This window comes from Caloenas nicobarica, chromosome 2 (genome assembly GCF_036013445.1).
Source record: "Caloenas nicobarica isolate bCalNic1 chromosome 2, bCalNic1.hap1, whole genome shotgun sequence".
Classification (NCBI taxonomy): Eukaryota; Metazoa; Chordata; class Aves; order Columbiformes; family Columbidae; genus Caloenas; species Caloenas nicobarica.
In genome coordinates, this window is record NC_088246.1 from 61,565,694 (window position 1) to 61,580,723 (window position 15,030).

The 15,030-nt window shown below is 39.9% G+C and overlaps 1 protein-coding gene across 1 annotated transcript in view; it reads left to right on the forward strand.

Annotated features, from left to right (window-relative positions):
- CNTNAP2 (contactin associated protein 2) overlaps positions 1-12,210 on the forward strand; it is a 1,184,740-nt gene extending 1,172,530 nt beyond the window's left edge. The window contains exons 23-24 of the mRNA XM_065627584.1: positions 11,003-11,074; positions 12,011-12,210. Coding sequence (XP_065483656.1) covers positions 11,003-11,074; positions 12,011-12,210 — 272 coding nt within the window. The remainder of the gene's footprint in view (positions 1-11,002; positions 11,075-12,010) is intronic.
- Positions 12,211-15,030: the final 2,820 nt, after the last annotated feature.

The window sequence follows — 15,030 nt, forward strand, 5'->3', positions numbered from 1 at the left end:
AGCTCTGTTTCAGTCTCAGGAAAAATATATACTGTAGACTGTGTAACCTCACACACAGGTGATCTTGATGACTGGTACATGCGTTTGGCTTTAGTGTCACTTTGCATTAGTACATTGGCAGGTTGCACTGATGATTTTTTTATGTTTCCCAAACCCCACTACAAGACTTTCTAATACAAATTGTGTTGAAAGAGAAAATGGAAGAATCGGAGGTATAAGTAATGTTTCCCGTTGGCTCCAGAGCTGGAATAGTCTTGGTACTCTCAGCATGAATTTACTCCTTCACTAAACCAGCTGAAGTGGTGAAGACAAAAAGCCCTTTTGAAATTCACGGAAACACTTGCAGTTGTGCTAAAGCAAAAGCCACAGACACTCTGCCACAAAGGAGTGGTTGCAAAGAACATGGCTTTGAAAGGAGCAGTTACTTTGTAGAGGGTTTCTAATTTAAAACATGTTTTTATCTGTAGTTTTTATTGTTATTCTCTCTTCATTTTAAATAGATGTTAACAGAACATGAAAGTTGAGAATGGCTGGTTCATAGTGAAAAGAAAATATCAGGAAAAATTTTCTGGCAAGTGTCATGGTTTAAATCTCATTCAGTGACATACTCCGCACTTATCTTGATTCATATTTTGAGTTAAGTGTAGATTTGTAGGTTTGCTTCTCAAATACTGTGGAATTGAACATTGAGGATTGAAAAATGTTGTAGGAGGGAATCAAATAAGCGTTTAAATAGGACAGATACAACAGACGGGCAAATGGACTGATCTTTTCACCTCTAAACTGCAGTGCTGGATCACACCTTATGGGTAATTACTAAATGTTAAGCAGGTTCTGCCTGATGGGTGACCTACATGAAATGTTTGCCTTAAACTCTTCCATGTAGTTACACCTCGGACGCCTCCTGCTAGCTGCAAAACATTTTGGATGCCTGAACAGAAAGGCTAAAGGGAAAATCGTAAAGGCATACATCAGTCACTTGCAATTGACCCTTAGAAACAAGTTCAGGGGTTTATCAATAAGAAACCTTGTTGATTTACTCCCCAGACAAATGGACCATAGAGCTTCTCAATTCATGATCTCGCTCTTTCTAGTAGCCTTGAATTCACATGTATTTCACATTCACAACATTTGTTCTTTTTAAATGTATTTGTCATTGTAAAAATAGCACTTCGCTCCCTCCCTCCCCACCCCTGGCTGGCATTTTGCCATGCTACTGCGACATTATCTTAAACTATTATCTCTTTCAGCTTGTGAGTATTCTTACAATGCATAATCTTCCTGTTGCTATGGCGATCCTTTCTTGGTGTTGATGAAGTGCAGGAATTCCACAAGTCATTCTTTTCTAGCATATGACTTTCTAGTGATTTAAAAGTCAGTAATCAAACTCAAGCAGATCATCAATCTAGTTCCCTTCCTGTATTTTCCTCCCATCCATATTATCTCAGTTCATGTCAGACAGTCCGATTTGCCTTGGTTACATCAAAAGAACTGTAGAAAGGAGGGAAAAGAGAGCCTGGTCAATTACCGTCTTATTTAAAAGTTACATGTCCTACCTTTACATGTTGTCTAAACCCACCAAATTACCTGTCTGGCATACATTTGAAAAAAGAAGTTAAAATTGCATGCCTTTAGCTATATTAGCATGCATATTTTAATATCTAAAAATAAAAAATAAAATAAAAAAAAAAATTAAAAAATAATCACCAACGGGTTTTTTAGTAGCACTCAGTTCAAATTAGTGAAGATGTATGTCACTAATAACTGACACCTTGCTCATTTTAGAGAAGGAAACAAAAGCCCAAACAGATGATTATTTTTGTAGTAAATAAACTTCCACAACTGAAAAGCCCTGTACTTAAAATCAGCAGATACATATTATTGGGGTGGAATTGTTTAGTTTGTGGGTGTTTTTATCTAAGATAAAGGTTCTGCAGTTTACTAATAAGGTTTTACTTCCAAACTTTTTTTATTTCGATAAAAAAAGATAAACCTACTACATGTATGTACCTCTCCATTTTAGGTAAAATGTGCTCCAGCTTGCCAAGCTACCTGATCTTGAATTTAGTAAAAGCAAATGATAACAGAAGAGTCAAGGCACATATAACAGTTGACAAACGATGCTTTAACACCTCTAAGCTGCCATGGCACTATGCAGCTGCAAGATGCATTTATTCTGAGTATGAACAGAATGGCATTTAGAGTATTTAACGTGGGATTTAGTTAAACCCTTATTAGCATCAACATTATAAGAATTAAATGGAGTGGGATTAAATGCTACATCTGCAATGTTCTTCCAAGTGGTGTCACTTCTTTCTGACTGTATGTTTTTAAACCCTAAATGTTCTTTAGTTTTGTAGAAGATGAAAGGCCTAGCCTTTTAAGAATCAACAGCTTACTTTGAAACCTGTATTGAACATGACTGGCAAAGACATTGTATGAAGCCTTGCACCACTGTCATCAAGATTAAAACAACTGCCTGCAGGATTCACTCTCTTTTTGTTACAAATTCATCCTTTAACAAGTGATGGCAGAAGAGAGTGAGAGGGCTGAATATTGGCCATATCATCCATGTTCGCCTAGTTGGCCAACTAGTTATCTTTGCCAAGCAAAAGATAGCCAATTTTTGGACTAAAAGAAAGTGCCACTCGTGTTACTTGTGACAGTGCTGAAGGTCACCTTCTGGATTCAGATGCCATTGGCTGGGTCGTCATCCCACCTTTGGACCGCTGGTACCCACATCTCAGAGGGCAGAGCTGCAGCATCTGAGGAGCAGCTGTGTCAGACATGCACTAGTACGGATGTGGCAACTGAGAGGGGAAATAGCTCCTGCCCTTGTCAAGTACGGCACAGTGGGAAGAAAGGATCAAAGGCTTTACTTGCTGGAGGGCAGCCATTTAGTCCTCAAAACGGTCTTAGATTACAAACACATGAACAAAAGGATATTCTCCTGGCCACAGACATCGAAAGAGTCCTGTACGCATCAGTGAATCCAACAGCAGGAGGATTGGAGTCAATGGTAAGGTGTGATGCAGCGCTCAGTCTCCCCTCTAAGGGACAGTAGGGAAGCAGAGTCACTTCTCCGGGCTTCCTGCAAGGGGCAAGTGAGATGAGTGGGAGGGGCAGAAGAGGTGCACCACTTTTGTTCATGATGCAGCCTTACATATCTAAATTTGATCTCCTGGGTGCTAGCAAAACTAGAAATGGATATGAAGGCAATTGCTAGAATAAAATTATGCCCCTCCTTTTTCAAGCATAGCAAACAGAATTTGTTACCTGTACTGTAATCAGAGGAAGACGCCAGATTCTCTCTTTGAAGTTACTGATCACACGGGGTGGCTGAGTTTTTTAAATTAACGTGAAAATTGGGATGCTCTTTGTCTGCCGGTAAGCTAGTTTAATATTTATACTTCCTATACAAGAGATGGAACATACACTTGCAACTTGCCCTGTGGGCGAGCAGATTCTTCCACTGACAGCAAAATCAGGTTTCCTCTGCTGGGAGTGACCAGCACTCATCCCTGGTTCTCCCAATATAAGTATTGTTTCAGAAGTCCATGGTGTTGACCTGAGTTCTTTTCAAACAGAGAGGTGGCATTTTTTTTTTAGACAGCGATTAATTCTAGCAGAAATTCATATCTCAGTTTCTAAGCACCGAGTGTTTCTTGCAGGCAAGAAGTTAAGTAGTAAACATTGACATGCAACAGCTTCTACTTTTCTCCTCCCCATCGAGCAGCTAACTAGGAAGAGCATCTGTCTGAAATTTGGCACAATCAGTGCTTCATCTTTAAATGGCTTAATTATTGTCTTTGAATTACTTAAAGTCTATTGATTGGGAATAAAAATGCCTCCTTCAGTCTCATCTAGTCCCTTCACACAACTATGCATAGTGTTTTCTTATCTTTAAGAATATATAATTTCAGTGTGAAATTTCTGACACTGTCTAGTATGTCAGCTGACAGACTGCCAAGCTTGTAAATTCTTCTGGCATTCCTTGAGTGACCAGCATAGTAGCTATTTCATAAGCAGTGATTTGAGTGTTAATGCTGCTACCTAACATCAAGACAAGAAGGTGATAATATTAAAAAGAGGGTGTTTTCCATCCTCTGCAAAGACTATATTTTTTCTACAAGTACTAACTTTAACTAGGAACTTGAGGATGGCATAAATTAGGGAAAAAATGGAGTAGAGAAGGAAGCATTTAGATGCCTGAGCACTTCATGCAACTGCCTTTTTTTTTCCTTTCCTTAGGCTGAAAAGCACTTCACTTCCTCTGTAAGAGGTTATTTGAGACTACAGTCAGGTATTACAGGTATTAAAGTTTATTTAGGTTTAAATTCTCCAGTCTGACCCATTCCTCATCCCCAGTCCAAGCCTTTCTTTTTTATAAGTGCATGAATGCTGAAAGTGCAGAACCTGATATTGTTGTTCGTTTTCTGCCGATGAGAAGCTCTTTCTTCCAATGACCTCAATAAACAAGAGTCCATAATTTTTTTTCTGGCTGTCATAAGTTTACAGGTTTGTTTTGTATTCTTGTTTGTTGTGTTGGATTTTTTGTTTTTGTTTCATTGTTGCTTTTTTGTTTGTTTCTTTGTTTCTTTCAAGTATTCCCTGTGGGTCCATTGTCAGCGATTAGCCGTATACAGCTAGGCTTTGATCAGCACTTAACTCTACTGTTCCTTTGAGACCACCAAAGAGTTTCATATTCTACATTAATTATAAAAGGAAGTATTTGTTTGTCTTCCTTAACAGGTGAAATGTAAGCACTGCTCATAAAATTTTCATGAAAGTGATAGCTTAGGCCAGCATGACTAATATAGCTCTTGTCTGGAGTCATAGTGAGACCCAGTGTGAGACAGATGTTAATACCAGGAATTAAAAGACAGATGAGTTTAGGTCTTTGAGTGATGAGGGTGCTCTAATGTGCTGCAAATGAATTGGAAATTTGGCAGAGCAAATGTTCAAAATGCTGCTTCTGAGGCAGAACTTGCTGAACTTCAAACTGCAGATAAACACAATGCAAAAAATATGCTAAATGTCTGCTGTCCTTTTAAATTAAGGAAGAAAATCCTGTAGTATACAAGTACCACTTACTAAAGTGTTTTAGTCTTGCCTTCCCCTGCTTTGGACAATTACTTGCTTCTATGCAAAAGGAAGTGTAAAAGTTGCTGTTGGGAAATGACCATACAAAGGGCAAAGCAGAGGAGAATCATCTAACACCTCCCAACCAACAGAACAGGAATGTGTTCCATGTTCCGTATTTTATCCAGAATTGATTTGGGAGAGTTTAAGCTGCAAAGATGGGTCTCCTAATAAGGCACAGGTTTTTCTGTCCCTTTGCTAGGAAGATCGCTTTTTAAGACTGAAAGAATATTGTACTGCCCTTTCAAAGCAAGCCATTCATAAAACTCCATTTCCTCCTCTACTTAAGGGTGTGGACAGCAAAGTTCACCTGCAGAATGAAATTCAAGGCCTAATAACACAGCTGGTTCAGAAACAACTATCATGACTTACTGAGTTGCTGACTGTGGTATCTAGTGGTGAGAATTTGCATTGTCCTAGTTCATTGACTATGGAGTAGTCAATCATTGGACCATCATTCACTGGATTTCCCTCCAGCGCTGCCGTTGTTCATTGTTGGCATTTCCATTGTTCACTCCAAAATTCATGCTGTTTTAACAGAAACATCCAACTGCTCTTTCTTCTATAACCCGCACTTACTTTCCCACACTGTCATTTGCATACAGAAGGGTTGTTCAGAGGACGATTTTCCACTAAGCCATGATTCCAGGGGATTTTTAAATTTATACTTATTTCACATTACAATAAAAAGACACAATTGGAGAGCCTTCACAAAGAAAATGTAAAAATGCGGGTATTGTGTTTTCCGTCATATCTGTGCATGTCCGTCTCTCTCAGCAGAACTCACCAGTAACTGTCAGTAAAAACACTTGAGATTCAGTGAAAAATTCTTAGGAAAAAAATAATGCAACCCTTCAGAATGTTTTTGATCTAACAGAATATACCTAAAAAAACTTAGTTTAAATAATTGTTCCTAATAGCACCGATGCATTGGAGGACTTTTGGTCATTTATGAACTTTTTTTCTGGTTTTGTTTTCTCCCTTTCCCTCCCAGCCAAGAAGGTTGCAAAGATTGAAGAAATTCGTGAATTTTGAGCTTATTTTGAGAATTTCATATTCCAAATAATTTGCATTACTGGTGACAGAAAGAAGAAAATTACATTTTTAAAGTTAAAAGCCTGCATGTCTGTTGTGGTAGCTTCAGAATTGCTATATGGGTGTACTTTTTCCAGTATCCTGTAATTCACACCAAAACCATGATTAAGTCTGTGACTGTGAAGACTTCTATTTCCGTAGAGACAGAAAAATGGTTCATATTAGGGATTTACTTGTGAGCGTCTAATGCTACAGTTGAGGAATCACTAAAAACTCAGGGAGTAATGATTGTCCCCATATAGCATGCTAAAACAAAGATAACCTTTTACAAATCATATAGTTGTGGTTAATATCTCTCAAATATTTTGTGGCTGGGTAAGTGTGGGTATTTTTTTTTAACTTGGAAATGTTTAATATTAGCTGCAGCTAAATTCTCAGTTGTATGCTTATGCTGATATCAGTGGTACTTTAATTAAACTGTTAACAGAGTTTAATGTTAAACAGTGCTCCCTCAGAATCTGCTCTTAAATGCCTAGAAAAGCAGGAGGAAGGGTAGTTTTCCTCCTTTCTCCGTTTTCAGCTTGGAGAAGTAGGAAAGAAATAGATGTGTTAATAAATTTTTAAAAAAGAGGAACTTTAACTTTTTGCCTTGGCAGCATAAAAGCACACAGCATTTTTAATAAGGCTTCAGTTTGTTTTCTTCTTTTTCCAAATTGCTGTAGTTTACTTGTCATGGGAGCTCTTCACAGAGCCACACTTGGGAGGAGAGCAGTGGATAAGACAGACATGGGCAATGGAATGAGCAAGAAAGGGCAAGTAGAGTCTACAGGCTGTGATGTCCACCTTTGATGCAGGACTGCGTAATGGGGTTGTTTACTCCGCCTCCGTCATTTCTGTGCATGTGTTCAGAGTTTCTCTTGTAATCCAGTCCCCTTAGGAAGGGGAAATCGACTGTGACTGTACATTAGTTTCTACTATCAAGAGTCAAGCGATTAGTTTCTGTACTTGCAGGCTTTAATAAGGAGTGCTCCGTGATCACCACATCCAGTTGTTAGAGTTGTGTCTCTGGTTCGTATTTATGTTAAAATATAGATGGTCTTAATAATGGGAGAATACTTCTCACAATTGTGGATATCTATAAAGCTGAAAGATCACAGCAGCCTCGCAACCTGTGTTAGTTCTAGGCTGAACAAACTCAGTTTCTAGCATTTCACAGGTTTCATCCATTGTTTGTTTTAGACTTGTGATCATGTCCACCGTTCCTTTTTTGGAGCAAATATAAACAGTATCTTCCTTTGTAGCATGGTGTATTTTAACTAAGACTCGCCCACTCAGTAAAAAATTTTAGTTAAAAAAGCTACTTCCAATGACTTATATGTAATAGTCCTGGCACTGTATGTCAAAATGAGATTTGCCTTTTCCTTTGTAATTCTCAGTACTGCTCTCTAGCTGAAAAGTTTCCCCATTTGGTGTTGGTTTTCCCCTTGCATTTACTGAATAGCCTTTTGCTGATTTCTCTGCCCACACCTACTTTCTGGACTACTTTTCTACTTTAACAGGGTCATTTTGCATTTAAATCTTGTGAGTTTGCAGAAGGCTTTTATGTGGGATCCATTGTAAAAACCCTGCCTCTGCAAATGGCAGATGCAAACTCATGCCTACTATAATGAAGCAAAATTATTATTCACTCTGTTAAATCAACCACATCTGTCATCTTTAACATCTAAATCCTAATCATGGTCTGTTTATCCAGTCCCATTTCCCCTTTCCATTCAGCGAGTGCTGCTGAACTGCAGCTGGCTGCGGCAATGACCATGCCAAGCATGCTGGATGATGGTAGGTCTCCTACTGCATTTTTGTGGTCATCTAAAATTTCGAATGTCATTAAAATTATGACCAAAACATAGATTTTGCCCGCAGTCAGTCTTTCATCACTCTTTTAAGTGCTGCAAAGTTTCTTTAACTCCATTTACCCTGAGACTAATAAAAGAAAGTTGAAAAGGGCAAAATCTAATAACAGACTCTGTAGATTTACCCTGTGCTTATTGCAACTATGGCCTCGTAAACAGCATTCCATGAAAGAAAAAGCAGAGTATGCTTTTTCCTTTTACGTAAGTTAGTTTCAGGATGATACTGTTTGAAGCAAACCCAATGGCCCGCTGTGGGAAGACATGTTGCAAAGAACAGCTTGGAATCTGGAAGGGAATCAGATGAAGTGATGTTCATAAGCCACAGATGAGCTCAGCATTTGCTGGTGCAGTTCAGTCTGTCCTTACAGTAGCTGCAGGTTTTAGGAAAATGTCTTCGGTATGTCCCGACAGCAAACCGTTGGCTCTGTGCCACAACTGTGTGAGCAGAGGATTTCAGGGAACTGGCAACACGTCTCTTGCACCAGGGTTTTCCAGGGTAAGGAAACCTCTTAAGGTAAGGAAACCTTTCCAGTACAGTCCCCAGACCAAATGGAAATCAGCGGTTGAAAACCAACTTTGTAGAGCAGGTAATAAAGGAAAACTGAGTAGTTCTATTCATGGCCTCAGCTAACAATTAAATCGCACAGTATGTAGGCCAAAACTCCTGCAGTATCCTTCCCAGACCCACCTTACGTTACATTCTCAACCCACTTGCTGTCCACATGGGCTTTGCAGGGTAACTACACACAGTAATTGCAGCTCCATGGGCAAGTCATGATTTGAAACTGTTGAGGTACAAGTATCAGGCAGTGTGAAAGCGCCTGCTGAGACGTAGTAAAAATTGATGTCACAATGATAATGGAAGAATCTGAACAGGAAAGAGGTGTTCCCAACTGCGACAGAGAAATGAAGGTACACTCTTGCCCATTAGCAACTCACCCTGTACTTCATCTGCATATTACAGCCATGCAAATTAGTTATTATACCACTGTGATTTAGATTCCCGTGGAACATGAGCGTCAGTAGTAACAATACTAATTTTATCTGTCTAGTCATTTTAAAACATTTTAGGAGTTACTCTTTACAACCTGCTTTTACCAGAGCATCAGTATTACTGTTGCCCCTTTGTCAGCCTCCTTTAGCATGTTCTTTCCTTGTTTAGTTCCTGAATTTCAGCAATGATGGAAGCAGGAATCTCAGTTGTCTTCTTGAGAAAGTTGCTTAATATTACCAAGGAATGTGACCGTAGTAAGGTCAGAGATAAATCACTACGTGTTTGAATGACATAACTGCTATCTGAAATAACTCCACTTGGTGCCTGTTGGTGACAGTGCTCTGTTTCTAAGCTCACCTTGGAGGGTCAAGGAATGTGCCCTCATACATTCTCTTCTGCCTAATTGCTGCAGCAGGCGTTACCCTTTTGCAGTTCTTAGACCCCTGATCTGTAGCTACTTCTGATCATTTGAGAAGCTACTGCTGCTCAGAAGAATTTCAAGGGAACTTCCACCTAAGAAAGAAAGTAATGGCTACTTTTCTTCCTCCTCTATCCATCTCTAATAATACATTCAGTAAAAAACTGTCATAGACACTTCTGTGGCAAAAGGTATTCTATAACTCCACATTTGGCTGAGATTTTAGATACAATTTTTCAGCCAAACTAAACCAAACCGTAATATAAAAGCAAGTAAGCAGGTCTCCTGCTGACACAAGAGTAACTGAACAGGATTTCATAAATTATGGTGATAATAATCTGCCAACACTGCCGTAGATGCTTTAAAAAAGCATGAACGTCTAAGTTCATTTTTTCACTAAGGCACTCCTGGTTCTCCAGCAGTTGCAGCAGGGCACAACTTATCCAATCTCCAGTCTCCAGTTAAATACTTCTACCAACAATTTACCTATTTCAAAATCAATGCCATAGTCCAGTGGCAAAGAAGAGAATGATTGCAACCACTCACTGAGCTCCCTGGGCTTGCTTAGTCACTGCAGTGTCTAGCTGGTACATCTGACTATAAACAAAATTTTGATGATAGGTTTAATCGATGAGATTGGCCTTGAAAAGCCTCTGTGATGTTTTTTCTGGGGGTTAAAACCAAGACCACCATCCAAATTCTACTTTAAACCTGTACTGATTCCTTCATCCAGCTCTGCCGCAAGGAATCGCTCCTTTTTAGGTCACTGGCAGGTGAGCGCTGGTACACCTGGGTGTGCTTCCTCTCCCCACCTGTGTGCTGGAGGCTCTTCTCTCCCACAGGCTCTCCTGCCTGCCATTCCTCAGCTATTCCAACTCACAGTCCTGTGTCTGAGCTCCAAAGCACCCGTAGCAGCAGCTTAGCTGCCACGCTGGGCTTTCTCCTAGAACAGCGAAGGTGCTGGTGTGCGCTCCTTTGGGTAACTTCTCTGTGGCTCTGACCAACAGAAGACACAGCCTCTCGCTTATCTCAGGCTGTGCAGCAGCAAAAGGCATGGCAGTTTGTCTTTCAAAGAGGTTGCAGTTGTACTCAATGGCGATCACTGAGAACTTCTGAAGCCTTTCATGGACAGCAGTCAGAAAGGCAAAAATCTTCATAAAAATATGTACGATCACGTGCATTTGAAAGAAAGGGGTTTGTTTGGTTTTGTGCTAAAGAAACTTACTGAATTTGTGTTAGTAGGGTAACAAAATGACCTTCTGTGTTAACAGCAATGCTTACTGAGGGTAACCTCCTTTATTTTATTTTTATTTTTCTTAAGAGGAGGAAGCAAGAAGTTCTGAGGGATTAGATAATAGTAAAATATTTTTTCTTCTTCTTTGGATAAATATCTAGTGATCATTATTTTCTTTAAATTGTATCTGAGGATGTTGGATGCATTTTGAACTACTGTGTGAAGTTTCACTAATATTGCAACATGAATCTTCAATTCCTTATTTACAGCCAGTGCTGATTTCCCATACAACGGTCAGGCTATAGGAGATGGAGTTAACAGAAACTCTGCCATTATTGGAGGTAGGAAAAATGTCTGCTTTTCTAAGATACTTTGCTTATGACAGTGACAGCTGAATTGCAGTTGGTAACATATTCAAGCTATTTGTTAAGAGCTGACTATGTGGGAAAACTACACCTGAACAGAGTAGAGATTTGCGTAAGTCAGTTCCAGCACATTGTCCTAGTGGAACGGTTTGTTCTCACTTAGTTTGTCCCCTCAGACTAAGTTTTAACCAAGTCAAAATACTCATTTATGTAACCCACATATTAAGCATCCATGTGGGGAGCTACTTTGCTGTAGTGACTTACGTTAACAGAGTGATTCATTTCTATGAAATGGCATGGGCACTTTTCCAGTTACAGCAGATTCAACATAAATCTGTGTCAAACACTACTGGCTCTTGACAAAAATCCCTCATGATCTTGCCTTGTTTTTTAGGAGCCAAGTTCTCCTATAGCTTGTGCACCAGAAAAGGCCCACTCAGTGTGCTAGGTGATGTTATGTAATACCAGAACTGAACTTTGAATTAGCATTCAACCGAAGACATTCTGGCCAGCTGCTTCCAGAAATAAGGATGCTGATTAACTTTGTGCATACACCACGCAATTTTCTCTGCCCTGTCCTGCAGTACAGAAGTGTTATACCATAACTCTAATGGGAGAAATTTGCCACTGAAATTTTCCACATCAAATACTGAAGGCATATTAAAAAAATCGTAAAGATCAGCGTCTTAGCTTTCAGTCATATAAATGCCTATAAAATGACATACTGGTGGTAGGTTTGTCCTTTCATCCACTAAGCTATGTATAAATATTAGAGTAGTGGAAACCAAGTAACTATGGTAATGTTGAACTGCCCAGGTGGCTTTGGCTCAGCTTGGAGGAGCTGTGAGATCCTTTATTTTTGTCAAAATTTGGTGTTCTCCTCACTAGTGGCATCTTTCCTCTTCCGTGTAGGCGTCATCGCAGTGGTGATCTTCACCATCCTCTGCACCTTGGTGTTCTTGATCCGCTACATGTTTCGCCACAAGGGAACCTACCACACCAACGAGGCCAAAGGGGCAGAGTCAGCTGAGAGCGCCGACGCTGCCATCATGAACAATGATCCCAACTTCACGGAAACCATCGATGAGAGCAAGAAGGAATGGCTTATCTAAGCCCTGGAGGATGGGGCCTGGGGTGGGACACAAGCTGGGCCAGGGTGGGACTGGGATTACTCTTGCAATGGGGCAAGAACACTCTGTGTCAGACACTTGAGCATATGTATGGTAGAAAGATCAGCACAACTGGAGGAGCAAGTGACACGAAAATACCACTGAGACTGGAGGAAAAAATTAAGCATTTAAGAAAAAATACTTTCTAATATTTATTTACAGCAAATTGCCCCTTCCATATCCGAGCAACTAAAACAAAGAGCAGTTTTGCAGCTTCAGCATTGTTTAAAATTTTCAGTAATTCCTTTCTGTTTCTGTGGGTGTTTAGAGGTGTTCCGGATACTTGCTATAAGAAAAAGGAGCCGTTTTTTTACATTATTAAAAGGCGTTTAAAACATTGGTAGTTCTGTCCTGAGAACAAGTGGCAGACCTTTCTTCCTAGCATTTTGTACCTTTGTGGCCAGCCACTTCCCCACAGGCTGCCCTCAGCCCCACACCTTGTCCATATCACCATTCATTTTGGTGGCGTTGAACCAGGAGTTCAGGGCTGGGGGTGGGACACGGGAGTGAGGATTAGTGCAAATCATATTCACCAGTTTTTCATCGTATCATCAGCCCATGTTAACCCTGGCAGGATCAATCTTCTTGACCCAGGCACTTTTTTGATTGCATACAATTCCCATCAGCAGTGTAAAAATACCGTTATTGCAACTACTGCTACCAGAGAGGATGATCATAAAGCACAGTAAGCTTTGGGGTTTTTATTATTATTACTATTATTATTATTTTGTTGGTCTCTGAGGGAGGATGATGCTGTGTGAGTCTGTAGACCTAGTCTGTTCCTGTGTCTTTAGTTATGGCACCGATGACCCGAGGCAGGTGCCAGTTTAAACTTGGCTCTGCCTGTGGCATATTGGCGTATACTGTACTTAGACGTAAGCATCGTAGTAGGGAATTAGAGCCAGACTTTGTTTGCTTCTGTTTCTTTTTTATAGGCTGTCACAGAAATATTAGTACAGCTCTAGTTAATGCATGCGAACCCACAGGCTTCACATAATACTTTTTTTTCTAACTCTAGCATAGCAATTTATTCTTTAAATCCTTTGTTTCAGTCCCTTTGCGAGGAAAGCCTCTGCTGACAGTATTCACACAGGCAGGAACGTAAGGCGAAGGAGGCTCAAAGCTCTGCCCAGAGAGCACGTGAGAAACAGAGTGCACAGTGGAGAGTTACTTTTCAATACAGTGTTTTACCTATTTTGCTATTTTGCTGTCTTTGCAGGGCATTTTTAAGAATAGCAAGACTAATTCCAATTGCAGCACTGCACCCCATACCCCCTTTCAGGCCAGGGAAGTTTTAGGTATCATCTGAGAAGCAGGCAGGCAGCTTGTAGGAAAGGCAAAGGGGCAGCCTGAAGACCTAATATCCCTTTATGGCAATAAAATAGCTTTAGCATGCTCTCTGCAGAGGAGCGTGGTTCTCCAGTGGTCTGATTTGATAGGAATTTAAGGCCTTAATGGGCTGGTTTTGCAGTGGAACAGAATGAAGGAATTAATGTATTGCAGGGCATTTCTTTTGTGCTAAAAGAAAAGAAACAACACCAAGAACTTCACTTTAGAAGGGTTTATGTTTCTAGATTTGCTTTGTCTTTACTATCTCTGGGTTTATTATGCACAGATTTAATCCATTTTTCTGTACAAAAAGGATTTATTTTTAACCCAAATCTGCAGTCTACTACACTGAGCAGTGCTGACATCTTTGATTTCCTTACCTTTTTGGTTGTATCTTTCATTATTCTAGTTGATGCTTTAAAATGAAAAAAAAAAAAAATCATGTCTTACCAGACAAGAAATTTATAAGCACAATTTGTCAGACAGACAAGACCGAATAATTTGGGTTTTAAGGATGGCAGCCTGAAGTCCTCTTCTGGATTCATTGAACATAGATATCAGAACAAACCAAACCCATTGATTTCTTCTGTTTATGGATTTGGAGTTAGCGTATGAAAAAGTTGCCAGTTTAAAAAAAAAAATGACTGTTTCTCAGGTAACATGTGGCAGAGGGGTTTGGGTAGACATAAAAATCACCTCTGTCACTCTTATGTTCTGCAGTCTTTTGCCTTGCCTCCAGTATTAACTTCTCCCTCTCTTGTGTTTAATTGAGCAGATGAGTCCTTATTCTTGTTTAGTCATGAATGTAAGATAAATCTCCACCCCTTGGAGAGTATCAACATAGGGTGGATCTAGGCGGCATCACTAACTTTTGCAAAATGCATAGCAATCACGCACATCTTCTTAAGATTGAGAAGGCATTATCTTTTCTATATTATCTTACATTTGATTTGTCTTTACTGGTATTTTAATCCACTCTGAAAAACATCCTTGCCTGCAACTTCAAGTTACCAAGAGAAGTGAATATAGCATCGTTTGCATAGTTTGGGATATGGTTTGCAGCAAAAAGTTACTTACTAGGCTGAACTTAATGTCTGGGAGGAGAGTCAGACTTGTGTATCCTGAGAGACTAGAGTCCTCTGCTGCTTCATGTGGGAGAGACAGACTTAGCAGCCACAGTGCAAATTTGCCAAATTCTGCCATCTGTGCCTAACCAAGTCCCTGGTGAAGCCAGGGACAGTTGTCTGGGTTATGGTAGCAAGGCCTGTGATACCTATTCACTGATTTTCTGAAAGTTTACCAACTAATCTCCCACAACCCCATAACGTAGAATTTCTGGAAAACAACCTTTGACACTGCACAAGCAATGGTTGTAAATTAGTGTCTTAAATTTGAAAAACAAGTTTTGAATTTCTGAAATCAGGTTGTAAGCAC